Here is a 20,015-nt window from a genome sequence, read left to right as displayed (position 1 = left end):
AAAGTGAAGTATCTACAGATCTTTTCTTTCATATCATGACAAGCATTTAAGTGAAATTGATTATTTAAAGAGACGCAGGATGGGGACTTCAATCCATGATCTCATTATTGGATGGAGACAGAATTGAATTCGTTTGCCGTCGATTGTAAGAAATAGGTGTACATTTAGTTGACTGGAAAAGTCTGTATATGTCACCAGAGATAAATGTTTTTTTTTGTAGATCATGGACTTCTGAGGCTGCATCTTCTGCCCTGGTTCAACAGCCTTTGATCATTTGTTCTTCATTAAAGGAATGATAAATGTAACAACCTCAACATTGGATCGTTATGCCACAGATAGCATGTTTTTTAATAAAGGCTACGGTTGAGTTTGTCGTGAGCTGCTCTGAGTCTGTGCCATGATGAAAGACAGTATCTTTATTTTCCTTCAGTATCGTTCATGGCATCTTTAGCTGATTTCTTATTTTCCAAGACTTTTCTATTCTTTTGTTTTTTTCCATCACCTAAACATGAAAAATATCATGAATTATTATAATCAGTAATTTATTTTGTAGGCCTATATAACGTGATGTATGTATATATATATATATATATATATATATATATATATATATATATATATATATATATATATATATATATATATATATATATATATATATATATATATATATATATTTCACGTTATATAGGCCTACAAAATAAATTACTTATTATAATAATTCATGAAATTTATATATATAATATTAATGTTTAACGTAGCGTACGTAGTACTGCTTTAGTACATTTGTTTTAGAAACTGTATGCAGTATATAGTCCACACTTTTCAGTACGCTAGTATTTCATTGTAAACAGAGCCCTGCATTACTACACAACAGGGTTCATTTACAGTATCACGTGTGTGCGTCATATACACAAAATGTCCTTTCTCACTTTCCGTCAATACTCTCGTCGTCCCGGAAGAAGCCTAATCTGAAATGTTGACACCGCCCATGTGATAGGACAGGACAGGAGGAGGAAACTGTAGAGGCTGGAGAGATGCTTTCTTTCCTCTAGACGGCGCATGGAAGCCCAGAGCTCCAACCCTCCATTGAACCACATTCAAGTCTCACGGCGTTTTTGTCTTACTAGATGTACGGCAAAAGTCATACAGTTTTACATATATCACTTTTAAAGAGTGCTACCTGACATAAAAATAAAACAACCGCGCAGAATGTTTAAATAAAGACATTAAATGAACACAACAACCTAATAATCACAAACGTCAGTGATTGGCCCATCCGTGCAGCGCTGAGAAAACTAACATGTACCACGTGTTCATGCCATCACCGCGACGCTGAGGCGGTTGTTTTTACTCAAGGATAATGACACCAGAACACTTAAATAATAATAATAATAAAATAAGCGGCGATAACTTACAGCATTATGACCTATTTCATCCATGTTGCTAACTTTATCCAGATTTTCAGTGCCTATAATTTTAATCACATGAAGCCCGCCCCCAAAAACACTGCCAACCAACCAGCTAACGGCAAACTCTAACTCACAGAATGATTGACCAGAAGGAGGCGTTTGTGATTGGCTAAACTTCGGAACGCTCCCGCCTCGATTCGTTTTTTGTTGTCGTTTACACATATCTGTCAGAGAAGCCGAGACTGGTATTTCAGGACACCTTAGTAAAGTTTGTGGGGTAATAGTGAGATTTAATAAACGTCATTAAAGAAATATTTACTTTGAAAAAAATTATTACTTTGACCAGCCGTACCTCCAAGCCCCGCCCACCCGGTACACGCTGTTTCATACTGATTCTTCATTCCTCCAACATGTTGTGTTTCTATGACTGGAATGAGTTCTGGACTGAATTGTCAACCTTGATCCAAACTTTCTCACCCAGAACTCTTCTGATCTATTACACTCATGCTCTGATAGGTGTGGAATGAAATGGCGTCTCGAGCACTGTACTCGGTGAGTAACTCAATATGTGTGCATGCTTTCTGTCCCAAGTAGCACATGCTTGCAACACTTGCAGAGTGTGAGTCTCTCACAGAGCTTCCTCTGATGTTTCCTTCAAGGAAACATTAAGCACATTTCATGAACCAATGAATATAATCTCTCACATGAGTTTTACCTCTGGTTTTACACGTCATTTGTTTAAAAAAGTGATTTAACATGGTTTTAGAGTCATTTACCATCAGAAAACCATACTGTACAGCTATCTATAAACTCTGGCAGAATTTGATTAAACATAGAAGAAATTATCAAATGTATGTCTGTGTTTAAGCAACAAACATTTTTTGCTATTTGGTTTATTTTCTTTGCATTTTTTACAAAGAAATGGACACACCCTCAATATTTTGTAGTACTTTTTCCCACATTTCAGAATAACTTAAAAGCCAAACTATTTTGAAAACACAAATGAATTAATATAATAATGCAGTGACCACAAATAAGTTATTTTATTTAAGTTATCTTACAAAAAAAGATAGAATATACTGTATGATTTTACAGAAAGTGTTATTCATATGTATTTGACATAATTCTGTCATACATGAATATATTTGTATATGCACATCGAGAGTATCAGTTCTTGCAATTTTTGTTTTATTTTTTAATGTACTGTAATTGTAGTGTATTACGGTTTTAAAAGAGCAGAAGCAGAAATGTGATCATGTAAGCTGTCTTATTATTCTGAAAGACATGTTTTCTGTCTTCATGCAGCCTAGGCATCCAGTGCTGAAGAAGCGGGATGATTTTGAAGATGTTCTGGAAGAGAGAAGACGCTCCAGTGATCTGAGATATGCGTTGAAATGTTACACTCCCACACTCTATAAAGGACTGGTGCCCTGCAAGGTCAGCATGCTAAAAAGCATCGTTCTGCAGTCAGATCACCTGCAGTATGTCATTAAACAGGTACAGAAACAACACAGAGCACCACAGTTTCATGCCATAACTTACCATGCTTTTATCTAGTAACCCTAAATCTAGTGAGGCATTTTTACATTCTGATGAAAAACGGTTTTCTTTAATTATGATTGCTTCATTATTACAGTTATGTTGTGCTGTACATTCAGGTGTCTGTATCTAGGGATACAGAACAAAGCCTAGGTGTTTTAATGGCTACTGAGATGTGTGTGTTTAGGTTTCATCAGAATCAGGAGACAGCACCGAGTGTGTTGCGGAGGAAGCGTCTCTGATTCTGGATGAGATGGCTCACCGTATGGAGCTCAGCACTGTACGCTTCTTTGTCTTTACGCTCAGCAAAGCCTTCAAGAGACTCTTCCGCAGCGTGTGTGTCAACGAGGAGGGCATCCAGAGAGTGAGTGACTCTTCACTGTCCCCAAAATACACATGTGAAACACCTGGCATCTACACTTTGAGCCGATTGTTAGGATTTTTAATGTTACTAAAACATGTGTCCTAATTACAAGGATTGAGGCGTCTCAGGTCCCTTGTGTCACTTGTCATTAGCATGTGATTATTTTAAAAGTGCTTACTTATTATCATATATATTCTACTGCTGAAAAATATAGAATTATTAAGCCTTTTATTAAAAGGAGAGTTCACCCAAAAATGAAAATTTGATGTTTATCTAGTTACCCCCAGGGCATCCAAGATGTAGGTGACTTTGTTTCTTCAGTAGAACACAAAATTAGTTTTTTTTTTTACTGTTGTAGTCTACCAGTATTATAATATAAGTGTATGGGAATCACGGCTAAAACATACAATAAAACAAAAACGAAAAACTTACACAAACAAAATTTAACCCTGTGGCTTGTGACGATACATTGATGTGTAAAGATACAAAACGATTGGTCCGTGCAAGAAACTAAACAGTATTTATATCATGTTTTACCTCTGATGCACTGCCTGAACTGAACAGCTGCAGGCGTGTGAAGCGTCTTCTTCTTCTTTTTGCTTTATGGCGGATTGCAGACTTATAAGTGCATTACTGCCACTTATCTCTCAAATGGACATTGACACTCTATCTGCAATTTTCAGTTAGGAGTTTCAGTGGTCCACTTGAGAGATAGGTGGTGGTAATGCACTTACAAGTCTGCAGTCCAACTTAAAGTCAGAAGAAGAAGAAGAAGAAGAAGAAGAAGCCTCATCACGTGCCTGCTGCTGTGAAGTGAGTTCACAAGAGTTCTAACGTTGCTAAAACTATATAAATACTGTTCAGTTTCTTGCACAGACCGATTATTTTGTGTCTTTACACATCAGTGTATCGTTACGAGGCGCAGGGTTTAATATGGATTTGTCTGTGCATGTTTTTTTACTCCTAGATTCTGTTACCATTCGCCATGCATTGTACCGACTGAGAGACTGCAACGACTGATGCTAAAAATCATAATCTGGTATCTACTGAAGAAACAACGTCACCTACATCTCAGGCAGATAAACATTACATTTTCATTTTTGGGTGAGCTATCCCTGTAAGACTGGTTTTGTGGTCCAGGGTCACATTTTTTATCAAATAAAAGCAGATTTTGTTAACATCAAAATCTTAAAATAAATATTTATATTATTATAAGAATAAAATAATTATTTCAAACTTTTGAGCCGTATTTAAGATGTAATCATAAAAGCGTTGCATGTTTTTCTTTTTTTTTTTTTACAGAAATAGTGTTGATGCATTATATCAGCAAAAAAATAAAAAAAAAGCAGGCAAAAGCATGCACATCAATATAACTGGGTGCTCGACCAAAAAAACAAGCAGAAAAATATTAAAATGTAAAGGCATTAACACCAAAGGTATCCAACATTCATTATTTAAAACCCATCGCATGGCGTATGGGACGTTTCAATCACGCAGGCTCTTCATCAGACAAATATTTGATACATTAAATGAGTCAATCATTGAAATGTCATCATGTTGCAAGAACTTTGTATTCTTCAGCCCAACAGTGCAATACAAACACTAGTTATTGAAGGGGAAAATATCTGATTTCAGTTTATATCTTAATATTATTAGTTTTTAATAATAATAAAAAAGATTATTCTTAAATATAATTAATCATTTGTTAATTGAAATACTTTTAAGTCTTTCGTTTGGTTTAATAGAGATGGCATGTAAATAGAGTTTAATGTCATGCTGGTGTTCATTGATGGTGTTTTCTCTCTTCAGCTCCAGCAGGTTGTACAGGAACACCCCGTGGTTCTCCTGCCCAGCCACCGGAGTTACATGGACTTCCTGATGCTCTCCTACGTACTCTTCATGTTCGATCTTCCCCTGCCGGTGATTGCGGCTGGAATGGGTGAGTGGGGACCGGTTACACTGATGCATTAATGCTTTGAGTGTAGCTATTATACAAGCACAAGTAGACACACTTGCCCGAAGTATAGTTCATTCTCCTTTATATGCTTGGGTGGACTTTGTAACTGATGTTTTCTTGTTTAATCACGGTGTTGAGGGTTGACCGTGCCAGCTAGAGCATCTAAACAATTGATAATCTTTCTGTGTTATATTCAAAATCTTGATACAAGCACTCTGCGGTAGTTTATAAAATTCATATACATAAACATATATACTCTTGTAAAATCATTGTAACCATGGTTAAATGGGTCAAAGACAGTGTCGCATCAAATTCACTTTACAAAAGGGATTTTATATGCGTAGGATGCATATTAAATTCAAACAAATGTCTAATATTTGTGAAAATGTTAAAACATGGGTTGAATATTGTTCCATCATCATTCAGTGTAACAGTGATTTAAAAATCAAACAGCATATTTATTTTGACCTGTACTTATTAAAATATACAATAGAAAAAGTGATCATACTAAATCGTTATATTTTAAATGATTAAAATCATATTGCTGGCAAATGAAACCTAATGGTTTGAAGGATATAGGCAGAAAGTGTCAAGTTAAAATTATGTGGAGTTTAGTTTTAATAAACCACTATTTTCTTTTCAGTAATGTCTTTATTCTTTTGATTCCGATTTGATCAATATGTGAGTTTAAACCTGTCGATTTCATATTATATTCATTATTATACTGTACTGTTTACTAATGGCCATATGTTTCTGCAGATTTTATGAGCATGAAGTTTATTGGTGAGATGCTGCGTAAGTCGGGGGCTTTTTTCATCCGCCGGTCGTTCGGAGGTGATAAACTTTACTGGGCTGTGTTCTCTGAGTATGTGAAGACCATGCTGAGGGTAAGATGCTTCATCCAAACAACTGAACAATTGAGCAAATCAGTCAATTAAACTGTCCTGTTTATATAAGAAAAATACAGGCTTCATATTGCACAGAAAGGTAGTAACAACATCAATAAAGAGGTCATATGACGTTGCGAAAAAAAAACATTATTTTGTGTATTTGGTGTAGTGAAATGTGTTTATGCGGTTTAAGGTAAAACAAAAAAAAGCACATTATTTTCCACATACTATACATTATTGTTGTTCCTCTATGTCCCGTCTTTCTGAAACGTGTCGGTTTTTACAAAGCTCATTGGTCTGAAAAGCGAGGCGTGCTCTGATTGGTCAGTTATCCAGTGCGTTGTGATTGGCTGAATGCCTCAAGCGTGTGATGGAGATGTTATGCGCCTGAACACACTGTGATGACGTGTCACAGCGCGACGAGACAAAACCAATAAAACCCATTACAAACAAGGCATTTGCTGCATCCAGTAGGGAAATAATTACTGATTACAATGACTTACACAATCTTTTTACACATTGCGTTGTGTATCGCGCCGGGTACACATAAAACCATGTCTGCATTTGTGATCAGGGAAACGACAAACAACAAGCGTGAACTGTTCTGGAACAGCGTTTTAAATACAACTTAACCACAACTACCTCTAGTTGTGTGCTCTTTTGGAAGCCCAAACAAAGTAGTTTTGCTTTTGCAACGAAACACAAAGTCTCCTCGATATGACAGTTGCAGCAACAATACTACAGCGAGAATAAAAGTTACGACTTCTTTCTGTGCATAAACATTTGGGCAGTTTTTTGCAGATCTCCCCACACAGTGACATAGACATGTGGGGGCGTGTTTAAACGAGACGTTTTAGGAGAGAGTGGACGAGTCTTAACTTTTATATAGAATATCTTTTTGGGTTTGAGACTTTAGTCATTACAACTTTAGGGATCTTATCTGCGCACGGACAGCTTGTAACACTCCAAAGACAAAGGAAAACTTAATCGCACCATATGACCCCTTTTAAAACAGTCCATATGACATCAGTGGCTCATCAGTAATTTTATGAAGATGCTAGAATACTTTTTTGTGTGCAAAGAAAACAAAGAGATCAACTTTATTCAACGATTTCTTCTCTTCAGGGACAGTTCTCTGCCATAATATACACATGCGTATTGTGTTCCTATCTGCGTAAACAAGGTGAATCGCTTGTGTGTTCTACGTCAGCGGCACCAGACACATGCATCGATAATGGTGAAGGAATATCCCTGAAAAAAAATTATTGAATGAACTTGCTATTTTTGTTTTCTTTGCACAAAAAGTATTCTCGTAACTTCGTAAAATTACAGTTGAACCACTGATGTCACATGGACAACTTTAACAATGTCTATACTACGTTTCTGTGACTTAATTGTGGTAGGACCCTTGCTGTTTACAGAGCTCTTGGATTTCCTCCAAAATATCTTAACTTGTGTTCCGAAGATGAACAAAGTTCTTACAGGTTTGGAACAACATGAGGTTGAGTCTTTAATTACAGAATTTTCATCGTGTGCACTGTATTTTACGGACTATAAGTCACACTTTTTTTCATAGTTTGGCTGGTCCTGCGACTTATAGTCAGGTGCGACATATTTATCAAAATTAATTTGACATGAACCAAGAGAAATTAACCAAGAGAAAACATTACCGTCTACAGCCTATGAGGGCGCTCTATGATGCTCAAAATTGCTCCTGTAGCCTACATTGAGCAGCATAGAGCGCCCTCTCGTGGCTGTAGACGGTAATGTTTTCTCTTGGTGCTTGCATCTATATAAATGCGACTTATAGTCCAGTGCGACTTATATATGTTTTTTTCCTCATCATGACATATTTTTGGACTGATGTGACTTATACTCAGGGGCGACTTATAGTCCGAAAAATACGTTGAAAAATATAGTTGTAATGGCCCTTGATCAAGGCCAGTGTTGGGGAAAGTTACTTTTAAAAGTAACGCATTACAATTTTTAATTGTAAAAAGTAATTCTTAAATAGAAGAGTAATGTGTTACCTTACTAGTAACACTGATCAAGACAGAGTTCAAAGTTCAAACAGGTCGATCCAGTGCGATTTTACAGGTAATAAAGGTACTTCCATTCTTAAACCGTTGTAAATATGTTTTGTTGTATTATGTTGCTTATTCAGAATGGATATGCCCCAATTGAGTTCTTCTTGGAAGGAACTAGAAGCAGGACGTGCAAATCTCTCACACCAAAGACAGGTCAGTGTACATCGACTATATGTTTGTAACACTTTTTATACAATTTTAAAAACAGACCATCTGTGCTGCTGTGACTTTAAGATGTTTCATTTTGATAAAAGCTCTTTGCTGACTTCTGCACGTATTGTGCAGCGTCAAGGCTTTTCCCCACTTTTCGGCCTTTTTTATCGCTGCACAAATAAATTCAAGGTGACAGGAAACATTTTTTTGGTCAGCATTGCTTGCACACAGGAAGTGAGATGCCAGCTAAATGAAATTTCACAGGATTTTCGCAATCGAGTCTCAGTCCCAGTATGATATAGAGCCCCTGACTAATTTATGGCACAGAGGTTCAAAACGACAGCTTGAAACCTGGAAAGCCTGACGGTGGCAGCTCATCAATCAAAGCGAACAAAAGCAAATTTAGATGAATGAGAGAAACAAAATGGTCCGCCTCTTTGAACACGGTTCATTTTGTTTCAGCTTCATCTCCTGCTCTCTTTCTTCCTTTCTCTCTCTCTCTCTCTCTCCCTCAGGGTTGTTTAATATTGTGATGGAGCCGTTTTTTAAAGGAGAGCTGTTTGATGTGAACCTGGTTCCTGTCAGCATTAGCTATGAGAGAGTTCTGGAAGAGTCTCTGTACGCCCGAGAGCTGCTCGGCGTCCCCAAGCCCAAAGAATCGACCTCCGTATGCATTGCCTTCTAATATGCATTCCATCACTATGTTTTAGCAGATAACAACTAAACATGTATCTTAGCTGTCTCCTGAATTAAGTTTATTTTCATTTCAGGCATGAAACCTCACTTAATGTTTGTATAATGATGCATTGATATTCTGTTTTTTTATTGGATCATTTTGTATGGCACAGACAGACAGACCAAAATGAATTTGATTGACATCCATTTCTCAACTCTGTATCTCTCTCTCAGGGTCTGCTGAAGGCCCGGCGGGTCTTGAGTGAGGACTATGGCAGTATGCATGTGTATTTTGGTAATCCTGTATCTGTGCGCAGTCTGGCAGAGGGAAAGATAAAGCGGTCTCAGTACAACCTGCTGCCCAGGTATGACAGCTGCAATCAGCCATGCTCAGAACATTTTGCTCTAAAAGTCAAAAAGCATGCATTTTTGGCATAACAAGCTTTAAAACTTTTACAGACTTTACTGTAAGCTGTATAAAGCATCCTGACTTGAGTGTTGTTTTTAACAGGTATATTCCACAGAGACCTAGTGTGGACACTCATGAGTTCCTGAACGACGCTGCGTTCCGTCTGGTGCGCATCCAGGAGGAGAACATGGTTCTGAAGCCCTGGGTTCTCATCGCCACACTGCTGCTACAGAACCCTGACGGCCTGGAGCTGTCCTCCCTCACAGAACACACAGACTGGCTCAGACACCTGGCACTGGCGTTTGGAGCGTTCCTGGACTGGCCCGGTGAGAGATCAACTTTACCTCAACTGCAGACTAATCGCAACAGATCACCAGTGCAATCTATTAAAATGTCTCTAAGTCAGAATGCACAGCTTTACATCAGTCTATCAGCAAACAAAGTCAAAAACCGGCATTCAGAACCTCTAACCGACATAATGTTCCGATGTCGATTATTTGTAAAAAGAAAAAAACGTAATACTTCCCCCTTAAAAGTGCACTTGTGTCTTTTGCAGCGTCTCGCACCATCCCATGTGAGAAGCGAATTATAAGAATGTAAATGTTTACATGCATTTTACATAAAAGTTTGTTTACATGCTACTGTGTATATTTATGTATATATAGTACATAGTATAATATGTAAACAGACTTTTATTTTGTATGCAATGAATCGTTATTCATCATTTTGCAGCCCTACTATATGCTATTAGCTGTCATTCGGGTCCAGTAAGATGTTTTTGAAAGAACTCATTTATGCATGCTGCATTTAATTGATTAAGAAATACAGTAAAAGCAGTAATATTATGAAACATTATTGCAATTGTGCTGCCTAATATTGTTAAAACCGTGATATATATATTTTGGAATCTTTGATTAAAGAATAATAATAATAAAAAACAAAACCTTTAACATTACAGGTTGTATAAATGAATATTAGTTATTGTATAATGAACGTGAATTAACAGTCGACAACAACAACATAAAATCATGTGTTCATCAAAAGTCCCACAGTATATAACAATCATATCAAATGTAATAACATTCACGCAAAGTGTTCGTATCCGTGGATATCTCTAAATTTGAAAGCTTAGCAGCGATAGACATATGAAATTGTATCCTAATATCATATATCATGTTCTTCAAATTTTCTCAGTATGGCAAAAATGATCATGCATATCTCCAGGATATGCAGAATCTGCTTAGATAAAGGAAAGACGCTTGATGAATAATATATTGCAGATCTAAGCTTACTTGACCTTAATTTGAACAATCCCCAATAATATGATCTCTCACTCTCTCTCTCTCTCTCTCTCTCTCTCTCTCTCTCTCTCTCTCACTCTCCCTGTCTCTCTCTCTCTCTCTCTCTCTCTCTCTCTCTCTCTCTCTCTCTCTCTCACTCTCCCTGTCTCTCTCTCGCTCTCTCTCTCTCTCTCTCTCTCTCTGTAGATCACGAGGTCAGCAGTGAAGTGGTCAGCAGTAGTTTAGCTCTACACAGACACCTGTTGAGTGTGTCTGCAGGCCACGTTCAGCTGAGCGTCGCGGATGCGCCGGGGATCGAGAGCACACCAGAGGAAGCCGTGTTTCACCGAGCGGTCGTTGTGCTCTCTTGCGCCTCCTACAGGAACCAGATCTTACACGTGTTTCTGAGACCTGCTCTCTTAGCGATGGCCATGCAAAGCGCAAACTCTAATAGAAAAGGTGTGAGAAATATGTTTTGTGAATGTTATTTTACTCTGGATTAGTATATTGTACCAAATCACAAAGAAATTTGTGTTCTAGATGACGTCTACAACTGTTTCAGCTTCCTGAGGAACATGTTCTCCAATGAATTTATTCTTTGCCCCGGGGACTCTGTTCAGGTGAGACATCATTCACAAATGTCTCAGTTGAAACTTAATCGAATGACAAGTTTTTAAAAAAGATTTTCACCTCTAGTCTGTACTCAAATGTCTTTTTTCATGACGTGTATGTTTTTTTTTTTTTGTAGGACTTTGAAGAAGCGTGTTATTTGCTCATGAAGCGTGGCGTGTTGCAGGTATTGGAGCATGAGATTGTGTTGTCAGCGAGCGGTCACAGCACGCTTGCTTTCCTCTGTTCGGTTCTGGACCCCTTCCTGCAGGGATACCAGGTGACACCTTACACACAATGTGCAAATGTACACTACTGTGCAAAAGTTTGGGGGTCCTTATGTTTTTTGTTTCTTTTTTCCTTTCTTAATTAGTTCTTTTTTCAGCTGGGATGCTCAATCAAAACAGAGAAATCCTGAAAAAAATGTATCAAGATTTCCACAGAAAATTGTTTTCAACGTTGACGATAATAGGAAATATTTCTTGAGCAACAAATCTGAATATTAGACTGTGTTCACACGATAACGATGTGGTCAAAAATGGAAACGTTTTCCCCTTGCATTTTTAGAAAGTTTCATGTATACACGACAACGTTTTCAAAATGATTCACGTTTACACATGTCTGCGAAATCGGCCAAAAACGTTGTATTACATATGCCAGGCCAGCAGTTGGCGCTATCACCTTGTAAGTAAACAGTACCTGTAGGGAAGTGATGATTATAAGATGTAAAATGATGAGTCTCTGCTGTTGGTTGTAATATTGGTGAAATAAATCCACACTTTGTTGAAGAAGTGTTAGAAACTCTTGAGCAGCAACAACTGTACTGTACTGTACTGTACTCTGCAATTGTTGTGTATGTTTGTTCGTGCTTGCCTTTAAGATCAGCACGTACTGCACATGTCTACACACCGAACAAACTACGCACACGCATGACATCACCATTTTGAAAGATTCCCGTATTGCGTGTTAACACGGAAACAATAACATTGGTGTTTTTGAAAATATGGGTTTTCAGTCCCCAAAACGCTGCTGTCATGTAAACGAACAGGCAAAACGCATTAAAGTTTTACAGTTTTTGGCTGAAAACATTGTTGTTTAGACTGATTTCTGAAGGATCATGTGTCCTAACTAGCGATATGCCGGTATCAAATTTTCCTGTTGCGGTTAATTGATAATGCTCTTATCACAGTATACGGTATTATCACGGTATTGAAATTTTGTTTTAAAAAAGTGGTCATAATACAGTATAACAGGTTTTCCTTATAAGAAAAATAACTAAACATTTAAAGCAATACAGAAAAATATATAAAAGTTAAATGTTTTACACATTAAAGTGCAAAAGAACTATAAAAAGCAATAGGTATCACTTTACAGTAAGACCTTATTAGTTAACCTTAGTTAATGCATTAACATTCAAGGCAAGGCAAGTTTATTTATAGCGCATTTCGTACAGAATGGTAATTCAAAAGAAAGTAAAAAAAAAGTCATGAAGAAAAATAATCACAAAAATTAAACAAGCAATTTAAGAACTTGAAAATGAAAATGATTTAAAAATTGACTTAAAATGAATTTAAGTTTAAAAATAGAAAATGATTTTACATAAAATACAGTGCAATACATAAAATATAGTGTAATCAGTTCGGACATCGCATAGTGCACATTCAATAAATGCACAGCTAAACAATGAGCAATAGCTACATTTACTATAGAAGTTATTAATTTTTGTTAAAAAATACAAGTCTTAGTTCATGTTAGCTCATTAAATAACACAGTTGCAAATTTCAATTTTAACAATGTGTTATTAAATATTGGAATACCTAAGATTAATGAATGTTCAGAATAATTTTTTCATTGGCAGTTTGTTAACTAATGAAGCCATAATGTAAAGTGTGAATGAACAATAAAAGATCAAGACACTTTCAAACAATATCTAGGGCATTTGTAGTCCAGATAAAAAAAAAAAAAAAAAAAAAAAAAAATATATATATATATATATATATATATATATATATATATATATATATATATATATGAATGTTTGAAGATAAATAGCCTGTTAAGTCTAAATATTTCAGTAGTTGGCTCTGTAATAAACACAATAGGGAAAACACAAATCTGAATGGTTATTTAAGATTATTTAAATATGGTTTTGAAAGTAACAGCTGCTTTATTTATGGGGTTTACAGGGTAAGGGCTGCATTTAGCGCCATCTGCTGTCAGAGAGTGAATGTGCTTTCATTCAGCGTGTCTCTCACGTGTTCCTCCATGTGCTTCTCATGCGTGCTTGTTTACATACAATTAACTATTCTTAAAATGCTTTCTAAATTCTGAATAATTTGTAATGTATATTTATACACGATATTTAGAAGTGCCCACGATAACAATATCGTGCATATCAATCACCGCAATATATCGCATTACCGAATACCGGCACAAGTCTAGTCCTAACACTGAAGTAATGATGCTGAAATTCAGCTTTTCATCACAGGAATAAATTAAATGTAAAAAATATAAAAAAATAGAGCCCCCAGCAAATATTGCTATTTTTTTTTTACCGTATTTTTGATCAAACAAATGCTGTCTCAGTGAGCATCTCTGAGGTTTCACATAAAAAAATTAACTTAATGACTCCTTAACTTGTGATTTTTAGTATACACTTCTTTATATTATCTACATGAATAGATAAAAGTACGGTAAAATATTTCTGACAAACACTGTTGTTCAAACAAAACCCCCTCCCAAAAAAACCCACCCTCCTTTCATAGCTCCACCCCCTAACTCACACAGAAATCCCTTACTGCACATTAAACTGTAGAATCCTGTTTAATTCATAATTGTTTTTTTCACATAGGACACATTCTTAGGTTTTATTAAGTTAGTGTGTGTCTTTGTGCAGGTGGTGTGTCGCTGTCTGTGTGAGGAGACCAACGAGAACCTGACAGAGAAGGAGTTTATTCCTGCTGTGAGGAGTTTTGCACTCAAACTCATATTAGCAGGTAACACAGGATGACAGTGTTTTGTGTGTGGAAGTTTAATCCGTAAACACACCAGTATATCTGTCTCAACTGATCTGATCATGCATGTAGTGGGTCCTGCACTGTTCTATCTGTGTTTGTGATCATGGCATCAGGTCGCCTGAAGTGTTACGAAGCTTTATCCTCAGACCTGCAGAAGAACGCTCTAGCAGCCCTTCTGAGGCTCAAAGCCGTGGGGAAGGTCAAAGTGTAAGTCCATCTACATACAGTCTCCGCTTCATTAGATGTGTCATGGGGCTTTAGAAGTGTAACTGATGTGGATTCCCTCTCACAGAGAAGATCAGGTGACGTTGAAGGTCAACAAGATTGCAGTGAACTCACTGGAGGATATGATGGGTAAGAGTGATGTCATAATAGCAGGTGTTCACGTATGGCAATGTTGAAATAGCAATCCTCTAACATACTAGTCTAATCATTTCTGCAGTATATAATATGTGCATTCCAAGTTGATCTGACTATCTTTTTTGGGGTTATTTTATTGGTCTCGAAAGTATTACATGATTTTTTTTTTTAAACCATCCATGTGATGAGATAATTAGACTACAAATGTAGCAACTATTAAAAATGTGTTTTGGTAATTTTTAAAAAGCTGAAATGAAATAAAATATAAACATTGGTTGAAAAGCTTAAAAATTATAAACTGAAAAGTTTAAGTATTGTAATTACTAAAGCTACTGTACGCAGATGTAGAAAAAAAGAATAAAAAAAATTAAATGCTATATATATATAATAATATACAAATATCCTACTAAATATAAAATTTTTTGTTCTTTTTTAAATAATATGTACGCAATATTGAGTGTAAACTCAAGTAAATTCCCAGTAAATCAACCCTATTTTTTTATAATAAATAATAATAAATTTTGCTGGAGCAAAAGAGCATTTTAGAGCATTATATATATGGTGTAAATAAGACATATTTTTGTGACTAAAATGACATGCAAAATAATCCAAATTCATACTTATGAACGTGAATAGTTTTACAGTTTACACAGAGAAGTGGATGTACTCATGTTTTAATAACTGCAGAAGCCTATTTACGCTGATATGTGTTCAGAAATAAGAGGATTTCAAATAGTCAGCATCATTAGAAACATCGTACAATTAATTTAACATTTTTTGGTAAAAATAAATATATTTCAGGTAAACTTTGAAGGACTTGTTTTATAAGATGGCCCCAGAAAACCACAACATTATTTTACAACAAGTACTATTAAAGAATCTTCTATAGATTTGTGTATAAATAGCTTTTTTTAGGTGAGTTTGATAGTTGAATTATATTTATATAGTTTGCATTTACTGTATTGTTTGTATCGAGTGATGCAACAGCCTCAACATCTAAATATATTATAGGTGAAACGTAAACTACTCAATGCACACACATATTTTGAAATTAAATGCAATAATTTACTCTTTAAGAAGTGAAGTTTTCAAAGTTTCCTCTCCGAGAATTGGTTTGTTTGGCTGATTTTCCGCTGTGACCCAGTTCTTGTCTCGCTGTGCCGTAGTGCCATGACCTCCTGCGTCTTCGTTCTGATTTACAGCTACGCTTGTTTACTTTTCCTGTCACACAGGAGGTAAAATTCCTACCCAGAAGCCCATCCTCGCTCGACTGTAGTCGCGAACGCACACGTGGAGTCTCTGGAGAGCCAAACCAAACTAAACTGCCTTCATTAACATAATGCCAAATTTTGCAAGGTGGCATGGCTTCGCTGACTACAGAGGTTACCTGTCATCGAGCTTTAAAGGGACGTCACGGGTTTGCCATCTGGGATGCCCACGCTGCGCTAGAAGCACTCTTTTTATCTCTCTCCCTCTCCTACAAACTTGACAGCAGGTTGCCGTGTCTCTGATCGGCCTTCGATCCTCACCGTGTCTTTATCAGACGAGTTTTAAACCGCTCTGATGTTGCCAAGTATATAAAGAGAGTGACACTTGAGATTTCTTTTTTTTTTTTTTGAGTGTTTGAACATCTACCGTTTGCGTGTGTTTTATCTATGTCTGCACTAAAGAGCCTTGGCTGTTACTGTTTGTTCTCACTGGATTTGTGGTGGGTCTGTTATCTTTTCTTCGTGACTCGTCGGAATTGAACTGTTTTCTTTTGCTCTCTAGATATGGCCGTCTGTTGCGTTCGCCACAGATCAAGCTTTTTAAGGATCGTGTTACAGAAATAGGTCACTCAAAAGTGTGTTAACTCCTTCAGAGCTAAAGAAACGCTTGTCTTTTTGTATCTGCTCTCTCTCATAAAGAAACTTGCAGTTAAAAGAATAGTTCACTCAAAAATAACAATTTGCTGAATATTCACTCGAGTCATCAAAGATGTAGACGAGTTTGTTTGTTCGTCGGGGCAGATTTGGAGAAATATAGCATTACAGTGCATAACCAGTGGATCCTCTGTGGTGAATGGGTGCCGTCAGAATGAGAGCCCAAACAGCTGATGAAAACATGATAATGATCCACTTTTAATGTATAAACTGAAAATCTGAATGTTTGTAATAAACAATGTTTTTAACTTGAAACCTTCTCAAGACGTTAATTAATGGAGCGGTGTGATTTCATCAGCTGTTTGGACTCGCGTTCTGACGGCACCCATTCACTGCAGGGAATCCAGGGGTAAGTAAGTGATGTAATGATACATTTAAAAAAATCTGTTGAAAAACAAACTCATCTACATCATGGATAGCCTGATGGTGAGTCAAATTTCAGCTCATTTGAATTTTTGGGTCAACTTTTGGGTTTACAGAACGGCTGTTGTCATGAGTCAGATATGGAGATGCTTTATTGCCATAACAGTGTTTACATGCCTGTTGTAAACTGCAGCTTTTCTGCTTCAGAATAATGCATAATGAATCGACAGGTTTTATTTGATGTATTACTCCATTGTTTGGATATTTCACCCTATCTTTCAATAATTAATATGATGAAATATTTTTTTATTACTAAGATTGATCAGACAATACAGAGGCATGTCGCACGAAACTGCTGAATCTCTGTTTAATGCCCCTCTAATGTTATTTCAAAACATTATATCCATTTTATCAGATTTAGTCTGTTAAGAATTAAATCATACTGACCCAAGATTTCAATATTGGACAAAATGTCACTTTTAAAGTTGTGGTGATGAAGTGTTGGATACAGCTTTTAGAACTTAACTACAAGGTTTAGATACATTTATATGCTGCACTTTTTCTTGGAAAAAACTAAAATCTATAATGTGCCCATTGTGTGAATTTGAATGGAAATTCAGGTATATTTTTGATCATCAGACGTTGTTGGTCTGTACTCACTGAATGGATGATGCAACCACAAACGCAAGCCATAAGTAAAGCCATAGCATTCATCCGTTCTGGGTTTGGGTTGATTCTTGCACAGTTCATCATATTAAGAAAAAAAAAAAAAAAAAAAAAAGCTGAAACCATATTTATGTTTACATGGACAAGCAGCTTTTTACATAATTAGATGAACTCATCTTGAAATGGTTTTCACTCCTTTTGACTTTTGGACAGTTTTGAAAGGTTTTCTTTTTTCTATCTATGGATTGAGTGTTTTTCTAATAATGTTAATATTGTGATTGAACAATGCTTCTGTCTGATAATTTTTTGGAGAAATGGGACTAAAACTAAAGTTTAAATATGCATTAAAGCCAAGTGAAACCCAAATGCTGTGTTTTTGTAATATGTACTGTATATGATCAGTCTTTCTGTTCTGTTCTCCAGCCATTTTGATTGTTTAAAAAAGAAAAAAAAATGTACCCAGCATTTAGTTAAGGTTGTGATGCAAAGCTGTATTTTCAGCATCATTTCCCTAGTCTTCAGTGTCACACGATCCTTCAGAAATCATTATAGTATGATAATTTAATGCTCATGAAACCTATTTTTTTTTTTACTTTTGTGCTGCTTTCGCTCTCTCTTTTTTTCTGGAGACAATAGTACATTTGTTTTTCAGGAATTTTTGATGATCAGAAAGTAAAAAAAACCCAAAAACAACAACAACAGCTTTTAACTGAAATTGAAATCTTTTGAAACATTCAACAAACTTTACTGTCGGTTTTGATCAGTTTCATTTCTCTTTATGTAATAAAAGTAATAATTTACAAATATCTAATTATTTAATTATTATATAATTTAATAAAAAACAGAGCAACTCATTTCTATTACAGTTTCATACCCTTTTTAGAATAATTGCCTATACGTTGATCATAAACTTATGTACACTTTTTCCATTTTGTCCAAATTGTGCCACTTTTGACATTTCATCAGTGTTGTGGATATGCATCCTGGGATCCTATGCAACTGTTTCCATTCTTTACTAAAATAATTAATGCTTTTGTTTAAAAATAGAGTAACACATTTTTTTTTTTTAATCTTCCAAATCAAGTCAAAATAATCTGCTGGTCCAGTAAAAACAGTGCAGAATCTTACGTTTAGAAAACAATTATTCCATCGATCCTCATCCTTGAAGTTGTTGTTTCATCAGTGCTGTCCTCTAGATGGCAGACTTGGATCTGAATTTACCTGCTCGTATTAAGCAGCCAGTTGGGTCCTTTCACCAAATTTGTGCAGCCAAGCAAAACCTTTTACTCATTTTTCCTTTCCATTTCATTCATCTTGTCAACAGGATATCAATCAATATGCCAGCAATCTCTCTCTCGGAGAACAGGACACGTCTACTGTTGCTCTGGACATGTCCAGTGCTCATGCTGTAGCTACAGTTCTGCATATTGTAACTGTTTAAATATCCTGTATTTCTTTTCTTATTCATATCCATAGTTGTATTTGATTGATTAGGCCCATTTGGCAGAACACATTCAACGAATGAACATTAAGCTGCGAAGTCCTGCTGTTTATTCTGCCATGTGGAACTGGAAATATTGGCCGCAAAATGTCATCGCAAATGCAAACAACGTCGGGCCTACCTTAATCTGAGTACACACTGCATTTTAATTTGATGCAAACACCACCAGAGCCCTTCTCCAAGGGGAGCATTACTCAAAAGTGGATTACTTTGAATGGATGTCAATGGCGGAGATGCTTCAGTACGCTGAATAAACTGATTTTGTGTGGAAACAGCTTGCTATTTCGCGCATTTGCAGCTAATCTTCAACATGTTCTGCATGCCGTGTTGTGAGTCAGCTATATTTGGAATTTGCTACCAAAAAAAATAAAATAATTAGTTTTATAATTGAAATCGCAATTTTGCAGGAGAGATTTGTTTGCAGCCATCCATGCATTTCTGTGGTCAGTTAACAGACTTTTATAAAATGCTGAAATGGCTTTATATGATTGGCTCGTTCATTTTTAACCAATTTCAACTTTTTATTCTTTAGTGATGCATTCAAGAGTTTCATTTCCAGCTCTTCCAGAAAATCTCTGATCTGACCGAGACTGTGAGGTCTATTCAGTGTCATACTGCCTTAGGGTCACAGCCCAGACTTTTTGTCCACTGGGGATTCTTTTCAAAGTCACTGCACATATTTCAGTGTTTCATCATCTGATGATATCAAGCACATTTGCTGTGTCTAAAAGTAATGCATGTCGCGTATTTAAAAAAGCGGTGCAGGCAGCGGGGTGCACACACACTTGCTGGGTGCGATGTCGGGAAATGA

General features: G+C 36.2%; 1 protein-coding gene across 1 annotated transcript; it reads left to right on the top strand.

Moving 5' to 3' along the window:
- The first annotated feature begins 1,796 nt into the window (after window positions 1-1,796).
- Window positions 1,797-18,069, top strand: LOC127984221 (dihydroxyacetone phosphate acyltransferase). Its single transcript, XM_052586759.1, has 16 exons — window positions 1,797-1,964; window positions 2,718-2,909; window positions 3,139-3,315; window positions 5,125-5,254; window positions 6,032-6,159; window positions 8,327-8,402; window positions 8,918-9,069; window positions 9,312-9,442; window positions 9,589-9,812; window positions 10,974-11,225; window positions 11,307-11,386; window positions 11,515-11,655; window positions 14,272-14,371; window positions 14,506-14,599; window positions 14,685-14,746; window positions 15,985-18,069. The coding sequence occupies exons 1-16, from the start codon at window positions 1,941-1,943 to the stop codon at window positions 16,026-16,028; spliced, it is 2,007 nt and encodes a 668-aa protein (XP_052442719.1). The 5' UTR covers window positions 1,797-1,940; the 3' UTR covers window positions 16,029-18,069.
- The last annotated feature ends 1,946 nt before the right edge of the window (window positions 18,070-20,015 follow it).

Source organism: Carassius gibelio, chromosome B20 (assembly GCF_023724105.1).
Source record: "Carassius gibelio isolate Cgi1373 ecotype wild population from Czech Republic chromosome B20, carGib1.2-hapl.c, whole genome shotgun sequence".
In the NCBI taxonomy this organism is placed as follows: Eukaryota; Metazoa; Chordata; class Actinopteri; order Cypriniformes; family Cyprinidae; genus Carassius; species Carassius gibelio.
The sequence above is the reverse complement of the archived record's forward strand: the minus strand, read 5'-3'. Positions and strand labels throughout refer to the sequence as shown.

What these genes read in the sequence shown, in the direction of transcription:
- LOC127984221 (XM_052586759.1), top strand. Translation starts at nt 1,941, where the DNA reads ATGGCGTCTCGAGCACTGTACTCG. An exon ending in TGCAGTATGTCATTAAACAG is followed by an intron (nt 2,910 to 3,138) that starts GTACAGAAACAA and finishes GTGTGTGTTTAG; the next exon opens with GTTTCATCAGAATCAGGAGA. An exon ending in GGTGATTGCGGCTGGAATGG is followed by an intron (nt 5,255 to 6,031) that starts GTGAGTGGGGAC and finishes ATGTTTCTGCAG; the next exon opens with ATTTTATGAGCATGAAGTTT.